The sequence below is a fragment of the Trematomus bernacchii genome, unplaced genomic scaffold (genome assembly GCF_902827165.1).
Source record: "Trematomus bernacchii unplaced genomic scaffold, fTreBer1.1, whole genome shotgun sequence".
Taxonomy (NCBI): Eukaryota; Metazoa; Chordata; class Actinopteri; order Perciformes; family Nototheniidae; genus Trematomus; species Trematomus bernacchii.
In genome coordinates, this window is record NW_022987597.1 from 701172 (window position 1) to 721181 (window position 20010).

General features: G+C 41.7%; 1 protein-coding gene across 2 annotated transcripts in view; it reads left to right on the top strand.

Annotated features, from left to right (window-relative positions):
* LOC117482498 (metabotropic glutamate receptor 7-like) overlaps positions 1 to 20010 on the top strand; it is a 232136-nt gene that overhangs the window by 84989 nt on the left and 127137 nt on the right. For both annotated transcript variants that reach the window (XM_034130586.1, XM_034130585.1), the window contains exon 2: positions 241 to 457. In XM_034130586.1, the coding sequence (XP_033986477.1) occupies positions 241 to 457 (217 nt within the window). The remainder of the gene's footprint in view (positions 1 to 240; positions 458 to 20010) is intronic.

Sequence of the window (20010 nt, forward strand, 5' to 3'; positions counted from 1 at the left end):
CTCTGCAGGGAAGAGATAGGCTCCTGCTTTTAGACATCCTCTTGTTCATCAGAGAGATACATCTGACCTGATTTTAGAAAACACATTTTTATTGGAAAATCACCAACAAACCTCAGAAAACTTTGGAGCATTTCTGTTTTATTTGATATCAACATTTCCTGATACGGGTACAAATATAGATCACAATAAGTTTTCCAGCTGATTACAAGATCTAATTCATCTAAATATCTTCCTCCTCAGATCCCTCAGGTGAGTTACGCCTCCACGGCTCCGGAGCTCAGTGACGACCGGCGCTACGACTTCTTCTCTCGCGTGGTGCCTCCGGACAGCTTCCAGGCTCAGGCCATGGTGGACATCGTGAAGGCCATGGGCTGGAACTACGTCTCCACGCTGGCCTCGGAGGGCAGCTACGGGGAGAAGGGGGTGGACGCCTTCATGCAGCTCTCCAGAGAGTCAGGTAGGACCCCCTGCAGAGACACATCAGCAGGGTCTCGGGTACAGAGATGGCAAACGTACACACATCCTGTACTCAGGAAGAAGTACAGATACTCGTGTTTAAAAATACTCTGATAAAAGTAGAAGTACTGACTAAACTTCTTTACTCAAGTGAATGTAAAGAGGCTTTGAAATGTACTTCAGTAAAAAGTACCCATAACTAGCAGCTGTTTTAAAGAGTACCTGACCTCCCTTTATATTCATAGAACAATAATGTCATTGTTAGCTAATGAATGTTTCCATGCTGAACAACGGCAACATGACAACGTTTTCATTGGTCCCTCTTCTTTAGAGAAGACCAGGAAATGATGGATACACGGATCGTGTTCAAATCAATAGGCACGCAATGACTCTAAATAATAATGATCACGCCACCAAACACACATTCAAACTAAAGGAACCAGCCTGTTTGGGAAATGTGAGAAGTAGAAAGTACAGGTATTTGGGTTCAACATGTAAGAAGTAGAAAGTACAGGTATTTGGGTTCAACATGTAAGAAGTAGAAAGTACAGGTATTTGGGTTCAACATGTAAGAAGTAGAAAGTACAGGTATCTGTGTTCAACATGTGAGAAGTAGAAAGTACAGGTATTTGAGTTCAACATGTGAGAAGTAGAAAGTACAGGTATTTGGGTTCAACATGTAAGAAGTAGAAAGTACAGGTATTTGTGTTCAACATGTAAGAAGTAGAAAGTACAGGTATTTGTGTTCAACATGTAAGAAGTAGAAAGTACAGGTATTTGTGTTCAACATGTGAGAAGTAGAAAGTACAGGTATTTGTGTTCAACATGTAAGAAGTAGAAAGTTCAGGTATTTGTGTTCAACATGTAAGAAGTAGAAAGTACAGGTATTTGGGTTCAACATGTAAGAAGTAGAAAGTTCAGGTATTTGGGTTCAACATGTAAGAAGTAGAAAGTACAGGTATTTGGGTTCAACATGTAAGAAGTAGAAAGTACAGGTATTTGGGTTCAACATGTAAGAAGTAGAAAGTACAGGTATTTGTGTTCAACATGTAAGAAGTAGAAAGTACAGGTATTTGGGTTCAACATGTAAGAAGTAGAAAGTACAGGTATTTGAGTTCAACATGTAAGAAGTAGAAAGTACAGGTATTTGTGTTCAACATGTAAGAAGTAGAAAGTACAGGTATTTGTGTTCAACATGTAAGAAGTAGAAAGTACAGGTATTTGTGTTCAACATGTAAGAAGTAGAAAGTACAGGTATTAGTGTTCAACATGTGAGAAGTAGAAAGTACAGGTATTAGTGTTCAACATGTAAGAAGTCAAAGTAAAAAGTAGTCAGAGTAGTGGAGTAAAGTACTGATACCAGAAAAATGTACTTAAGTACAGTAACACAGTATTTGTACTCCACTACTTCCCACCTCTGCTCGGGTATACAACTGGTAAATCGTCAGGGTCTTCCACCCAGAGAGACATTTAGTTGGACTTTCGATATTAATTTCTGACATTACTGAGGGTCTGTATTTCAATTCATGTCATTGTCTGCAGACTGTGATTCCAACCTGAAAGCATGATGGCCTTAAAACTCAAGGACATGCATGCATGTGTTCCTTAATGTGAAATGTAAAATATGCATACATTGAAGTATGTCATGTAAGTTGTTGGAAGAGGATTACTAAGGGTACACAGTGATGGTACCTTGACAAAGTAGTTTCTGGGACTCAAAGTCTTGGGTTAGGGTTGGACTAGATAAACAAGGTTTATACTGGGCATCTGTTGGTGACTTTGCTCAGGCTCAGTGGAGGCACTTTTCTCCATTTTTAAAGTCATTTTTCACGAAGTAGAAATTGGAGCTGTAGCTTGAAAAGATTGCGTCGGTCTGACTCTCTAGAGCAGGGGTGGGGAACCTTTTTCCTCTCAAGGGCCATTTCAATGTTTTCAACATCCTCCGAGGGCCGTACAGATGATTGACCTCTGCTTAAAAATACTAAAATCACAGCCCATGCAAAGAAAAAGCAACCTCTTAATCCAGATATCTCACTATGACTCGCGCATCCAAGCACGTGCACGGTGTGGCATGCATGCACGTGCACGGTGTGGCATGACCACCAAAACAGAAAGATATGGACACAAGATGTGTGCAAATGTATTTAGTTTCCTATCCATGTGGACATGATTTAAGTGGGCGGGGGGACCTCACCTCCTCTAGGGGGGTCCTAACCTCCTCTAGGGGGGTCCTCACCTCCTCTAGGGGGGTCCTAACCTCCTCTAGGGGGGACCTAACCTCCTCTAGGGGGGTCCTCACCTCCTCTAGGGGGGTCCTCACCTCCTCTAGGGGGGTCCTCACCTCCTCTAGGGGGGTCCTCACCTCCTCTAGGGGGGCCCGGGGGCATGCTCCCCCAGGAAGATTTGTTTTTAAATGTTGAAGTTGAAAGCATCAATCTGGAGCACTCTGAGAGCAACATGAGAGATCTATGGAAACATCTCAACACATGAAACACAACTGGAAGCAGATTTATTTTTTCTTTATGGATATTTTACAAATCACTCTCCTTTCAAACTGTATTCTTGTTTATTAATAACAACTTGTTTTTACTGTCATATAGTATTTTATACCTGTTTATTCTCTTGTTTTTTTATAACTCTAATGATCACATAAAGATGTGCCTTTACCTCACTGGTTGTAGAAAAAGCTTCTTATATCCGTTAGCATAGCTAGCTAACCAGATGCTAATAACAGCAAAGTTATTGACTGTATGATCAGTGTGACAGATGAGCAGAAGCCACTGGGCTTTCAGCTAGAGACACAGCCACGCACAAACTGCGCCATGTGTACGGCTCCTTATGGGTACTGCACTTTGTGAAGTCCCGGCCCGGAGCGGTGTTTCTGGTGCTCTCCGTCAGAACTGCACCCCTTTCAGACGAGACATAGACCACGTGATGACACGTTAGGCTCGTGTTGTGTTCAAGGACCCTGATCTTGGCCAGGAAAAACAGACACTCGCTTTTTTTCATTCTTTTGCGGTCTAGATTTCTTTCATTTTTTTTTGTGTGTGTTTATAAATTACCTCGAGGGCTGGGGGCCGGAGGTTCCATTACATTACATTACATTACGTCACTTGTTAGACGCTTTTATGCAAAGTGACTTACATACATTCAGTACTGTGGACAACCCCCACAGGAGCAATTTGGGGTGAAGTGTCTCAGGGACACAACGACATGCTGACTGCAGTGGGACTCGAACTTGCTATCCCCTGATTCGAAGTTGAGCGCACTAAGTTCAGCTGAACTGAGCCACAGCCTCCCCTTCCCCACCCCTGCTCTAAAGCATGCCTATAGGGTCCATGTGTCTCCTCATGTAAAATGTAATATATGCACACATTTTCGGATGTAACAGATCAAGTGTAAATTGTTTGAAGAGGATTAAGAAGGGTACACAGTGATGGTGTTTGAAAAAGTAGTGTCTGGGACTCAAAGTCTCGGGAAGCTTGGGTTAGGGTTGGACTGGATAAACAAGGTTTATACTCGGCATATGTTGTTTCCATATCAACAGTGACTTTACTAATGCTCATAATATACCTCCAGTGGAGGCATGTTTCTCCATTTAAAGAGTGCCAATTGGTTCTGTAGCTTGAACAGATTGCGTCGGTCTGACTCTCTAAAGCATGCCTATAGGCTCCATGTGTTTCCTCATGTAATATGTGCACATCTGAGGATGCAACGGATCAGATGGGAGTTGTTTGAAGAGACCTAATGAGGTACACAGTGGTGTTGATTGCCCCCTGAATAATCTCAGTGACATTTGCAGCGATCTGACTCTCGGGTAAGAAGTGTCCTGACATTTATGTGCTGGAGTTTTTAGAGGATTATTAAAGGACACAGCACAGAGGACGCCACACATCTTTTAACTGTGCTAACTCCAAACAGCTGGCCAATATCTGCACACGGATAAGACCCTGAGCATTGATCTGTGCCGCTTTTTGAAGCATGATTTGATCAAATAAACGGCACAGCGGTGCTTCTCGGTGTCACCCCGGGAACTCTGCACACTCTTTATCCTCCAGCAGCTTCCTTTGAAAAGTCTGAGGCCTCTTCCTCCTGGCTGTGTTCCTGTTTTACAGACATACATCTACTCAAGACAACATCGAATAGATGCAAAAAGACTAGAAGAGTTTACAGAACTATTGATATCAGTTTGGCGATCAACGTCCGATCAATTAGGCTTTACAAGGTTGTTTAATTACTATTGGATAAATGTCCAAACCTCAGATCAGGGGGATCAAACTCAATTTCATCGCGGCCACATCAGCATTAAGGTTGCACTCAAAAGGCACATATATAAATATTTAACATATATAAAATAATGTATTATATTACATTACTGCCTCTGCATTGAATTATTATCAGATAGGGTAACAACTTAATCATTAACTACATCTGAAAGCAGAAGTCTAGGGCAAATAATGGCAAGTCTCTTCAGTGCGCATGTCACAAAATGATTTCAAAAGAAAAGCCAAATTCTGGAGAAAAAAGTCCAAATCAAAAAAGAAAGTGACATTTTGAAAAGAAAGTGACATTTTGAAAAGAAAGTGACATAAAAAAAAGGCATATTTTGAAGAAAATAAGTCAAATTTGAGATGCATTGTGGGACATGTAGTTTATGGGCAACGTGCTTCTGTAAATCGGGAAATGTAACTGTATAATTGACATATGATATTCTTTGCAAGCTCTTGTGGGGCCGCATGAAAAGAAGTCACGGGCCTTCAGTTTGACACCCCTGCCTCAGATTATCAGCTCACAGGAGTTTAAGGATCCTCAGAAGACCGAAGGCCAAAGGAGTTCAACCAATCACAGAGTCCGTCTAAATGGAGATAGAGGGTTCCTTGCTCTAAGCATCCATCCATCTTTTACGTTTCAATTGATCAGGAAAAATCCCAAAGTCTGAGTCCAGCTGGCTGTGTTCCTGTTTCACAGACAGACATCTGCACGATAACTCACATAGAGTGGAGACTAGAAGACTAAATCAAATCAAATCAAATCAGTTTTATTTATAAAGCACATTTAAAAGCGATTTTTGGTCGAGCCAAAGTGCTGTACATGTAATAAAAACACATTACTACAATCACAATAAAAGAATAAATAAATTACAACAGATATAAATAAAAAATAAAAAATAAAAAATAAATTAAAAAAATTTAAAAACACAGGGAAAAGTCAGGAGTCGTGCTCCGCTCTAACTAGAAGGCCAGAGAGAAGAAGTGTGTTATTAGTGTAGATTTAAAACCCCCTAGGGTCTGGGCCGACCTCACATGGAGGGGCAGAGTGTTCCAGAGCCTAGGGCCAGCTGCTGTGAAGGCTCGGTGCCCTCGGGTTTTGAGCCTGGTCTTGGGCACTACCAGCAGCAGCTGGTCAGCAGACCTTAAAGCTCTGGCTGGGGTGTAGCGCTGGAGGAGTTCAGCTATATAGGCCGGAGCCAGCCCATTTAGTGCTTTAAAAACAAATAAAAGGATTTTAAAATCAATTCTGAACCGAACTGGAAGCCAGTGCAGTGAGGCCAGAATAGGGGTGATGTGGTCACGCTTTTTGTGGCCAGTCAGCAAACGTGCAGCTGCGTTCTGCACTAGCTGTAGGCGTTTAATTGAGGCCTGGTCCATACCCACATACAGAGCGTTGCAGTAGTCCAGTCTTGAGGTAACAAAGGCGTTAATAACCCTTTCCAGGTCTTTAAAAGATAAATACGACTTGGTTTTGGCCAATAGTCTTATTTAAAAAAAGCAGGATTTGACTACGGTGCTGACCTGCTTGTCGACTAGAAGAGTTTGCAGAACGAATGATATCAGTTTGGCGACCAACGTCCGATAAATTAGGCTTTACAAGGTGGTTTAATTACTATTGGATAAATGTCCAAACCTCAGATTGTCAGCTCACTTGTTGCAGCAAATGAAATGTGATTTAAAAGCAGAGTTTAAGGATCATCAGAAGACAAAGGGTGATAAGTTACAGGCAAGAGGAGTTCAACCAATCACAGAGTGCGTCTAAATGGAGATAAAGGGTTCCTTTCTTTAAGCATCCATCCATCTTCTACCGCTTATCTAGAGTCGGGTTTAAAATACTGACGATTAGATCGAATCAGCCACCAAACACTGTCTGCATGAAACAGACCTAACAATCTCATTCTGTAGGAGATGGTGCCATGTTTGCTGTTAGGGTACATTTCAAGATTCAATTCTTCATCATCATGTCACAGCAGCGTCAGTGTGGACGTGTCAATGAAAAACTGAAGTCCTCCTCCAACAGAGCAACATGAATATATATAGGACAGATAGAATAGAGCAAGAGAATGTTTTAAGTCAATACAAATAAAATAGAAACAGTGCAAGAAGAGTCTATATACAAGTATATGATATAGAGAAGCAATTAGCACGATGCAAGCAGATGAATGTTATGGATGTTCTTTAAAAAGTTCTGGTGTTTAATATTCTTATGGCCTGAGGGTAAGATCTATTTATACATGAGCCTCCATCAAGTATCTGCAAAGTTTCAGTCGTTTCACAAATCCTCAGCTCGACTTTTATTCAATCCTTATTAAACCACTTTTTAAAGTTGAACATCATTGTGTATTTTTTTAAAACCCTTAGAGATGAATTACCCGCAGCAGTCTGGACTTTCTCCTAGACTTATAGCCTGAGGGTGATTCATGAATATATATATAAACCCCTGATTCTGTGGTTAGTGCACAAACAGGAAGGATATATGTTTGTTATTCTCTCATTGCACAAGTACAGATGCAGAGAAGGGCTAGTAGGAGTATGACAGTAAAGGCTATACAGAGCTGCAGGGCTAAGCTAAAGGAGGCTAATGTTGGGCTATAAAGGAACTACAGCTCGGTCACATGACTTCACGTCACCACCGCTAAGCTAAAGGAGGCTAATGTTGGGCTATAAAGGAACTACAGCTCGGTCACATGACTTCACATCACCACCGCTAAGCTAAAGGAGGCTAATGTTGGGCTATAGAGTGGCGAAGTCCCTCCCCTTCCGGTGGACCTCCATGGGACCTTATTTCGGAAAAATTATGTATTGAAGTCAATGGAGAGAGAAAGATTATCTTTCGATCCCGTTTGAATTGTGCCACGAATTACACATATGATGTTTGTCAATTTAAAAGATAATTTTGCAAGTCAAAAAAAATGTGTGGTAAAACTGTGAAGTAACACATTTGTTTGTGTGAAACGCTCAATGAACTACATCTCTGGTCAACAACACACGTCACCAAGATGGCCGTCACTACTGTCTTGTCAACAAACGATTGACTACCCTCACTATCACCACAATGAAACACGTCCTGAAGAAAGTCATGCAAAGCTGCCTGCCTGCCTTCCTTTGATTCTCTCTGAACTGCCTGGTCGTTTTAATGTTTAATGTCAACCATTTGTGCAGATAGCATGAAGTAGAGAAGATCGCCGATGCTAACGTTAGCGTTAGCATTTCTCCCCGGGCTTAAATGGTGTATTATAGAATGATCACACCGGTGACAGTACTCTTCAAAGGGTTCACGAAATATGACTACTACTCTTACTGTTTAACATTTTGGGTTACTTAATGTTACTTCATGTTAAGGCTAATAAAAATGACAAGGCTGTAATGCTAACTAACGTGCTAGCTACTAGCTAGGTAGCTAAATTGATCAAGCCACTCCTGGTCGTTTCATCAGACGGGAAGCAAAAGAACGAGCAAGACCCATTGCTGGTATAATAACAACCTGGTACTAAGTAGGGATGCCAGCGATTATTCGATTATTCGATTATTCGTTACAGTCTCCATAATCGAATATTATTTTTAAAAATCGATTTTATTAATATATTTTTTTATTAATATTTATGTTTTTCTTTTTTTTCCTGGTTTGGTTTCAACCTAAATATAGACTAATGCTAATAATAGTAATAGTATTAATAATTGTAAATGACCATTGATCACACCACCAGTTTGTTTTACTGTAAACTTGGAGGAAGCCAGCAGCGCAGAGTGCAGACTGCTGCTGCAGCCTGCTACACACCGACCCCGCCCCTCCCTCTCCCCTCCCCTCCCCTCCCCCTCCGTCGTGGAAGGAGGCGGTTTCCTTGAGTTTATGGCAAACGTGGAACCAGATTACAGGGTCCCGGGCCGTACTCTTATCAACTGTCTCAAAGGTGTCGATAACCACCGACGGGTGGACGGCATTTACAACTGAATCCTATCTTACCATAACCTGCCATTATATCGATAGTGAATGGGAGGTGAAGAGTGCGGTTAATTTAGCTGAGGGGCTCCGCAGTGCTCTGTGCCCTCGGAAAGGGTTTTTTCGGCGGCAGGACTAATCCTTAACCGGCTGCGCTCTCGCCTACACCCATACATACATACACATAAAGTAGGCTATTTATTTAATTTATTTCAATGATGCTATTATTAATACTGTTCTACCTGAAGAGCCCTTTTGTACCATGTACACGTTCCAGTAAAAGAAAACAACGGAATACCATTTGTCCGTTTTTTTTTTTTTCCTCCTCCCGGGAGGGGGTGGCGATTAATCGATTAATATTCGCCAGGGCTGTCCAATCTTCGATTTTGGTCATGGTCAGTTTCTGGCATCCCTGGTACTAAGCACACAGGCATCTTGTTAAAGTTATCTTATCTTAGCCAGCGCCATATAGATAGATTATATCTATATGGCGCTGATCTTATGTATCTGAATGGTGGAGGAAAACAATTGTGACATCACTTACGCGACTCTGGGATTTGTAGTCTTTCTAGTTACGTATTTTTCATAGTCTTATATTTCAACAGTTTTACGACAAACTGAGACTTTTTTGACATGGAAATTATTTGTGTAATTCATGGCACAATTCAAACGGGATCGAAAGATAAGTTTTCTCTCCCCATTGACTTCAATGCATAATTTTTCCGAAATAAGGTCCCATGGGGCGGAAGTAGATGGGCGTGACTTCGCCACTCTGTAAAGGAACTACAGCACGGTCACATGACTTCACGTCACCACCGCTAAGCTAAAGGAGGCTAATGTTGGGCTATAAAGGAACTACAGCACGGTCACATGACTTCACGTCACCACCGCTAAGCTAAAGGAGGCTAATGTTGGGCTATAAAGGAACTACAGCACGGTCACATGACTTCACGTCACCACCGCTAAGCTAAAGGTGGCTAATGTTGGGCTATAAAGGAACTACAGCACGGTCACATGACTTCACGTCACCACCGCTAAGCTAAAGGTGGCTAATGTTGGGCTATAGAGGAACTACAGCACGGTCACATGACTTCACGTCACCACCGCTAAGCTAAAGGCGGCTAATGTTGGGCTATAAAGGAACTACAGCACGGTCACATGACTTCACGTCACCACCGCTAAGCTAAAGGAGGCTAATGTTGGGCTATAAAGGAACTACAGCACGGTCACATGACTTCACGTCACCACCGCTAAGCTAAAGGTGGCTAATGTTGGGCTATAAAGGAACTAAAGCACGGTCACATGACTTCACGTCACCACCGCTAAGCTAAAGGTGGCTAATGTTGGGCTATAAAGGAACTACAGCACGGTCACATGACTTCACGTCACCACCGCTAAGCTAAAGGAGGCTAATGTTGGGCTATAAAGGAACTAAAGCACGGTCACGTGTACTGATGTTTTTTTATGTGGTAGAATTAAAATCTCTTCAGCTCGTGTTAACCACTGACTTTATTTCAGGATAACAACCAAAAACACATTCAGAAACCCTTGACCTCCAGACCAGGGGACAGGAAGTCACCGTACTGAGCGTTTTCTGGCAGTGGCACATAAAAGATGCAGCTTGTTTTCAGGCAGTTAGGAACGGACAGAGATTAGGTAATTAACGATGAATGCATTAGAGTGCTTTACAGAGACTCTGGTCGTTGTTTAATCGCTCCTTAGTCCTCTGATTTCTGATGCTATCAATCCACGATACTGACTGAGCAGCTGATAGATATCTGTGTGTGTGTGTGTGTGTGTGTGTGTGTGGTGTGTGTGTGTGTGTGTGTGTGTGTGTGTGTGTGTGTGTGTGTGTGTGTGTGTGTGTGTTTGTGTGTTCAGCAGATTTGGGAGTTATGCAGCATGTATTGATTGCTGGAGCTTTTCTTCTATCCGACCACATGTAAAGTCTCGTACACACACACAGCGGCGGTAATATAATTAGGCGGCATTCGTTTCCAGCGGGGCGTTGAAGATAGGACACCCACACACAAACACACACACACACACACACACACACACACACACACACACATACACACACACACACACACATTGAGGCGGGAATGAGGAAACTTCCCGAGTGATTAGTCAGGTGTTGGCAGACTGATTAGTGGTTTCTCTCTTATCTAAAGTTTCGACTCAAACACACGGAGTTCTTCCTCTGCAACACACACACACACACACACACACACACAAACACACACACACACACACATACACACACACACACACACACACACACACACATACACACACACACTCTTTGGTGACAAACAGGAAGTGGATATTCAGTTTACTGTAGTCGTGATGGACACACAGAAAACATCATGTATTTCTTCTTCTTCTCCAGAGGATGTTCTGACCTCTCGTCTGATTCATTTACACTTTATCTTGACTGCTTTGCTTTCCCCTAAATACTACAATACCCATAAGCCTCAGCAAAGAATACATGAGAGCAACCAATACAGTACCCATAACAATACAGAGAGAGTTGATATTATCCCTAAGATATGAAGCAATGAGACGCCCAGTGAAAACATTCCTCACCTCATCTCGATAGAAGATATTTCTCTTTATCCAGAATCCATATTTGATCAAATTGCTCTTTTTATTTGATATAAAGTCAAAATCCAATGAATAATATCAATAAAAGTGAGTTCTTCTTTTATCCTCTACAATATAAACACATAAATCCGTACGCTCAGTGTTTACTGCCGGAGAAATCGACAGCTTCTCCTCTCAGGTGTGTTCTGTGTGAAGATGAAGCCGTGAGCGTTTCATTTCCTCAGACCACATCTCATAAAGATCTCTCGGTCGATACACACACACACACACACACACACACACACACACACACACACACACACACACACACACACACACACACACACACAACACACACACACACACACACACACACACACACACACACACACACACACACACACACACTACACACACACACACACACACACACACACACACACACACACACACACACACACACACACACACACACACACACACACACACACACATACAACATATAAACGCTAACACTAATGACTTCGGACCAACAAAGCAAATTAAACACCGTTTTGTTAAATGGTCTTAAAAAATATATAATATACATTTTACACTTTTCTTTTTCACACATATTGTATATTTTAGTTGTAGTTTCTGGATCACAGATCAACACACTCACATAAACAAGTCAATATAAACTGCTTTCTGTGCATGTTTTAAACATATAACTCTACAGAACTGTATTATGGTTTGAGTCCATCCTCTCGATGTAGTGACTTCCTCACATGAATCCACCTCGCAGCTGGAGGCCGTATATAGACTTGTTTATCTTCAGCAGTCGGAGCTTTCTCCAAAGCAAACGCTGGTTCTGGACGAGCTTTGCCTCGGAGGGCTGACGGAGATTACTGTCTGCAGACAGGAGCCTCGAGAAGCCTTATTATTATTATCTCTGAATCAGCAGAATTGTGAGGGAGCGCTGCCAGATATGTGCTTCCCTTCAGAGCGTGCTGACTGGGCTGTAAACTGTGAGGATGGGCAGTCTCTAAAAACATGAAATCAAACTGCTTCCATTGTGAGGCTTTACATGAGCAGTCCTCACCGTGTCAGCGTTATTCATCCAATCAAACAGCGCTCAGAATAAATTCAATATCACAAAGTGGACGGATCTGAGGAGGAGGCAGTGTCAGGAGAGCAGAACATTGAGGAGAGGTGTCCCCTGGTCTCCCAGCTGTGTGCGTCACTCTTTAGTGTCCCCTGGTCTCCCAGCTGTGTGCGTCACTCTTTAGTGTCCCCTGGTCTCCCAGCTGTGTGCGTCACTCTTTAGTGTCCCCTGGTCTCCCAGCTGTGTGCGTCACTCTTAGTGTCCCCTGGTCTCCCAGCTGTGTGCGTCACTCTTTAGTGTCCCCTGGTCTCCCAGCTGTGTGCGTCACTCTTTAGTGTCCCCTGGTGTCCCAGCTGTGTGCGTCACTCTTTAGTGTCCCCTGGTCTCCAGCTGTGTGCGTCACTCTTTAGTGTCCCCCAAGTTGCTGAATGTTCTCTAAACGCTGCACGTGATGTCAAGTTGCTGAAGATGTTTCTTCATGTGGAACCTTTGGGTTTTTATATCTGGTTCCTTTCTGAAGTTGTTTCTCCGGTCGTTCTCCGTACCAAACCGATGTGTTTCTACTTTCGCTGAGCGATCACTTTTCTCAGAGTTTCTTCAAAAGGAGCTTTGCCGGCTGCAGGATTAAAGCTGAAGGAACGTCGATACTTCACGGGGGAGTTTTCCTGACTTCATTTCTTTAAACTCTAAGAGGCTCAACTCAATATCGAGTCCACATCAAGGACTCTGAGGGAGACACTGGAAGACATCAGACTCCAAAGAAACAGATCCATTGGAAGGGAGTTCAATATGTTGATGTTTAGTGATAGCACAATGTCACAAGTGCTTTTATAATTAAGGCGTACAGTTGCTTCTTAGATGGAAATACACACTTAGAGTAAACTAAATATGAAGCAGGATATTATATATATTCAGTGTGTGAGGAATGGAATATTAAATATAAAATTGAACATAAATGTAAAGTCAGTTTTGTTTGAATTATACTGATTGGAAAAGGGTTGGTTGAACGAAGTGAAAACAGAAAGTGACTCACGGGTAACGACAGCTTCTCCTCACACACTTCAGTAAAGTGAACCTTAATATTTAATATCATTAACTGGAAGTCGTTTTCTGACTCACTCTGTGACTCATCGGACTGATTCGTGATTCCTGAGTTGTTCTCAGTGAGCAGAAAGCAGCTGATCTCCTTTAAGGGTCTGTACTAGTGTCCCCTGGTCTCCCAGCTGTGTGCGTCACTCTTTAGTGTCCCCTGGTCTCCCAGCTGTGTGCCTCACTCTTTAGTGTCCCTGGTCTCCCAGCTGTGTGCGTCACTCTTTAGTGTCCCCTGGTCTCCCAGCTGTGTGCGTCACTCTTTAGTGTCCCCTGGTCTCCCAGCTGTGTGCGTCACTCTTTAGTGTCCCCTGGTCTCCAGCTGTGTGCGTCACTCTTTAGTGTCCCCTGGTCTCCCAGCTGTGTGCGTCACTCTTTAGTGTCCCCTGGTCTCCAGCTGTGTGCGTCACTCTTTAGTGTCCCCTGGTCTCCCAGCTGTGTGCGTCACTCTTTAGAGTCCCCTGGTCTCCCAGCTGTGTGCGTCACTCTTTAGTGTCCCCTGGTCTTCCAGCTGTGTGCGTCACTCTTTAGTGTCCCCTGGTCTCCCAGCTGTGTGCGTCACTCTTTAGTGTCCCCTGCTCTCCCAGCTGTGTGCGTCACTCTTTAGTGTCCCGTGGTCTCCCAGCTGTGTGCGTCACTCTTTAGTGTCCCCTGGTCTCCAGCTGTGTGAGTCACTCTTTAGTGTCCCCTGGTCTCCCAGCTGTGTGCGTCACTCATTAGTGTCCCCTGGTCTGTGTGTGTCACTCTTTAGTGTCCCCTGGTCTCCCAGCTGTGTGCGTCACTCTTTAGTGTCCCCTGGTCTCCCAGCTGTGTGCGTCACTCTTTAGTGTCCCCTGCTCTCCCAGCTGTGTGCGTCACTCTTTAGTGTCCCCTGCTCTCCAGCTGTTGTACTCTGTTTGTCTCTACATGTGTTCTGCAGGTTATTTTGGCAGATATCAGATTAATAATAAGGTTTATCAAATGTTTCTGCCAGTTTTCTGTCAATCGACTTATCTTGACAGCTCGTATGAAATATAAGGACTTTTTTTCCAGAATTTTTCAACTTTTTTTCAATGTATTGACAAAATACCTAACCCTAACCCACACACACAAGAGCCCCTTCAACCTGTCCTCGATATTTTGAAAAGTGACAATTCTGAGGTGGAAGGATCCTGAATAAACCAGCAGGTCCAAAGCTCACGTCTCTTGATATTGACTTTGTGCCTTTACAAAGTTCAAGTTAGGACATCCTAGCATTGCTCCGTGAACTCTGACCCCCACTTTACCACTTTTCCCTTTTAAATATTTAGTTTTCTCACCCTTGACATATCACCAGGTTTCCCAAATATTACGACTATTATATATGTTGCATAGTTGGAGGAGCTCAGGTCAGCAGAATGTCACTGTCGCTGCTGTGCAAATGAACCTTTGAAAAGCGCTATAAATATAATTTATTATTAAAATGACATGCAGCAGAACTAACCCTAACCCTAACGCTTATAGTCAAATGCTATTAGGAATGATTAAGTATTCCCTGTCAGTGTACTGATGGCCTCGTTGACTCTTATTGTTTGGTAAAAACACAGAAACCACAATTTATCACTGAATTCGTTTAAAAAAATATTTAATAAAATTTTAAATGTCGTTAAACTGGAGAAACATGCACCCTTTTCCTCAATCTGGGACTGAAGCTCACAGATTATTAATATTATTGAGTATTTCTCACCAGAAATGTATTCTTTCCAGTGTGCTGTGTGCCTCCTTATATCTGTATGTTTGGTCAAAATAAGAAAAATCATAAATAAATAATAAATAAAAACATGTTTTTTCTAAATCCGGGAAAACTTGGAAACAGTATCGTGCTGCTTCGTGTTATAAATATATAATATATATATATATATTAACCTCATCAGTAACCTCATTCATCAGTTCATGTTCCACAGACAACACAGTCATAACAGCTGATATTACTCTATCCATCACCCTGACACACACACACACACACACACACACACACACACACACACACACACACACACACACACACACACACACACACACACGGTCTGAGCTTCATAAATAATGCAGTTGTTTTTCACAGTGTTAAATGGGGGGTTGTTCCCGTCGCTTCACTTTCTCCTGAGATAATTCCCATAAATCACAGCGAGGACATGTTTATGTAGTTTAGGAATCCTGCGTTAATAATAAAGGTCTGAACGTTTGAAATATACAAAAAACAACCAACACTTTGCTTTTCAATTATTCAGATATCTCAGTTCTTATTGGGTATTTGACATAAACATACACCTTTACGTAAAGTAAATATTTATGTAAACAGACAATAGTCTTGTCTCAATGTGATGAGATTCATATAAACATAAGGACTTGATGTTTTTATCTGTTTCTCTCTTTTATAATTGACCTTGTGTTGCAGAACATGTATTTCTAAGCCCTGTTTTCACTGTGTGGAAAGACAGAGGAAGAAGCTTTAAAAATGTGTCTTTTTAACTTAATTCTCACAGATCTGGCATCAGGAGACAGTCTCTTTATCGGCAGTCTGTCCCTTTACAGCCTCCTTTATTTACCCAGCGAGTCCAAGGAGAGCCGTTTCCTCTCTTTGCATGAGCAACATGTCACATCACAGGCGAATATACAAGCGTAAATCCAACATTTACACAAACATTAAAACTAAGATAACTGCCAATAAAACGCAGAAGTGAAACATGGAGAGGAAATCAAATCTGAGATGAAGACAAACAGCATCTGCCCTCTCAGCAGACGTCCAGAAACACTATCTGCTTCAAACCAGAGGAGTAGCATTGGAAGCTAAGACGGTAGCATTGAAAACAGAGGAGGTAGCATTGAAAGCTAAGAAGGTAGCATTGAAAGCTAAGAAGGTAGCATTAAAACAGAGGAGGTAGCATTGAAAGCTAAGAAGGTAGCATTAAAACAGAGGAGGTAGCATTGAAAGCTAAGAAGGTAGCATTGAAAACAGAGGAGGTAGCATTGAAAACAGAGGAGGTAGCATGTAGCATTGAAAGCTAAGAAGGTAGCATTGACAACAGAGGAGGTAGCATGTAGCATTGAAAGCTAAGAAGGTAGCATTGACAACAGAGGAGGTAGCATTGAAAGCTAAGAAGGTAGCATTAAAAACAGAGGAGGTAGCATTGAAAACAGAGGAGGTAGCATGTAGCATTGAAAGCTAAGAAGGTAGCATTGACAACAGAGGAGGTAGCATTGAAAGCTAAGAAGGTAGCATTGAAAACAGAGGAGGTAGCATGTAGCATTGAAAGCTAAGAAAGTAGCATTGAAAACAGAGGAGGTAGCCATTGAAAATCTAAGAAGGTAGCATTAAAAAACAGAGAGGTAGCATTGAAAACAGAGGAGGGTAGCATGTAGCTTTGAAAGCTAAAGAAGGTAGCATTGACAACAGAGGAGGTAGCTTTGAAAGCTAAGAAGGTAGCATTGAAAACAGAGGAGGTAGCTTTGAAAGCAGAGGAGGTAGCATTGAAAACCGAGGAGGTAGCATTGAAAGCTAAGAAGGTAGCATTGAAAACAGAGGAGGTAGCATTGAAAGCTAAGAAGGTAGCATTGACAACAGAGGAGGTAGCATTGAAGCTAAGAAGGTAGCATTGAAACAGAGGAGGTAGCTTTGAAAAGCTAAGAAGGTAGCATTGAAAACCGAGGAGGTAGCATTGAAGCTAAGAAGGTAGCATTGAAAAACATAGGAGGTAGCATTGAAAAGCTAAGAAGGTAGCATTGAAAACAGAGGAGGTAGCATTGAAAGCTAAGAAGGTAGCATTGAAAACAGAGGAGGTAGCATTGAAAGCTAAGAAGGTAGCATTGAAAACAGAGGAGGTAGCATTGAAAGCTAAGAAGGTAGCATTGAAAACAGAGGAGGTAGCATTGAAAAGTTCCAGATTTGCTGCATCATGACGACATGACTCAAATGTGGGCGGGCTTTACACCCACGGGCCAATCAGAAACGTTGCTGTCAGAAACAATGAGACGTGTTCTGGAAGTAATTATGGTCTGTGTTTACATTAGCATGCTAACACTCAGAGCTAACCTGTACTGGAGAGAGCATGTGTGAAGAAGCAGGAAATCAAAAGGAAGTCACCTTGTGGTAAACCTGAGAGAGAGAAAGAGTTTGAGCTCCATGCTGTTTCAGAGAGAATCCTTCATGTGGTTTGGAACATGATATGGAGTTTCAGAGAGAATCCTTCATGTGGTTTGGAACATGAAGATCTGTTTGGTATTTTGAGCAAAACACTTCAGAGACATGCTTTTATATATCTGAGACCTATAATATGGAGACCTTTGAAACATTGAGGTGATGGTGGTTCAGCCCAGTATTGAGGTGTATAACCTGTATATAAATATATAAATGATTTAATGTCAGGATTTGGGGAATTGAAAGTTATTTTAATTATTTAAAAACATATCGATAGCAGTTTCTCAATTATAACATCAACATACTTTAAGGCTTACTATTTTATAATTGACATATTAGTCATAATCCCTTCCTTCAAGCCTGAGAACAAGGATTTCTTTCCATAAATGTGAAGCTTTTCTGATGAAGCGGGCTGATGTGAGTGTGATAAATATTACAGGGATAGGGTTTTTATTCACTGTTTGTTGTCATAATTAGCTGCGGTCATTAATGACGCTCCATCAAAGAGACATATTATTAATAACCGCCGAATGGAATCAGCTTCTCTGTGCTGTGTCATTATAAACACCAGATGTAGATATTTATATTCTGTACGTGCAATAATCGCTTTGTTGACCCGCTTTAAAACTACAAAAACTCTAAATCCTGCCCAGTATCTAGTCAGAAAATGTCTCTCCACCTGATATGAGACATCATAACTTCAAAAGTGACACTGCAGTGAGATATCAGTGAATGCATCATCTTGTGAAGTCAAACCATCTTATTTTGAGATGTATCTCAGATGAAACTTGTTTTTTTTTACATATTTATTGGAAAATCACCAACATCAGAAAACAGAACATTTTTGAGCATTTTCGGCTTATTTTGTAACACAGCATTTCCTGATTCTGGTCAAATATAGTTCAACATGAGTTCTCTGATTTATCTAAATATCCCTTCTTATTTCAGGGAATCTTACCAAGAAAATGTTCTTTTGTTCTATTGGCAGATTGTTGTACTTATTTTTGGAGCAGCATTCTTTCCAGTGAAGTTAATAAAATAATAAATATTCAGAAGCCACAGGAACATGACTCTGCAGTGTTGCACGAGCCTCTGAACTACTTGTAACCACCTCTCAGCTCCTGGTTGCATCACGCTAGCTTCCTCTCAGCCATAACATGCAACAGAAACTTTGAATGCAGGAGATGAGCGGAGTTTAAAATCCATCCGGCTGATTTAACTCAGCGATCACAATCACAGCTTTGCACTGCAGTCCATTTAACCAACACAGTCTCACGGCATTTCGGGTTATAGTCACGCAATTAATCTATTGATTCGTGTTCACCAACACGATTTCCCCATTGTTTTTGTGTCACACAGAACGATTTAAAAAGCAGTGTAAATAATAACAAATTAGAAGGAAAAAAAGATGACATAAAATACAGATGTCAGTATTCTGAGGCTCTGAGACATTTCTTTTCCTCACTGACGGCAAGAAAACTCAGACATTATACAATTTAAAATAAAAGGGATAGGGTTAGGCTTAGGGTAAGATATTGAGTAAGAACATGTTTTTATGAACCACACAGCTTCTGGTCTTCCAAGACCCGACCGGACAAAAAGACGTGTTGCAGGCACGAAACATACCAATAGAAATACATTGCATTTAAAATCGTTCTGTGTGACACGAAAAAAATGCGAAAATCGTGTTGGTGAACACGAATCAATAGATTTTTTTTCGTGACTAATAACACGAAATGCCGTGAGACTGGGTTGAACATACTGCTAACATGCTGCTAACACTCTGCTCAGATACTGCTAACATGCTGCTAACATGCTGCCAGCATGCTGCTAACATACTGCTAAGATGCCGCTAACAGGCTGCTAACATGCTGCTAAAATGCTGGTGAATACAATACAGCTAACATGCTGCTAACATACTGCTAAGATACCGCTAAGATATTGCTAAGATGCTGCTAAGATTCCGCTAGGATGCTGCTAAAATGCTACACACATGCTGCTAAAATGCTACACACATGCTGCTAAAATGCTACACACATGCTACATTCTGCTACCAAACTCTAATTTATTGCACAGTTTGATGGCATCTTTTATACACAGTTTTGTTCATCTTGCAAGCTTAGCGTTAGCTTTCTGTGTAAGCTAACACAGAAAGCTAACGCTAAGCTTGCAAGATGAACATTTTTTCTGAGTCCAGGTATTAGTCAGAGCCTCAGGTGGAGACGGGGGAATGCAGTTTGATTGCATGAAATTATAAATGAACAGTCTACATTTTATTCTTCAGAAAGTGACCACGCTATAAACGGATAACGTCCTTCAGAGTTTCCCGATGAGGAGTTAATGATCCGCTGAGGGCACTTCGTCGCTCATTAATTCCTGATAATGGACACCTTTACTGATATTGCACTGTATATATATAAAACGTTAATGT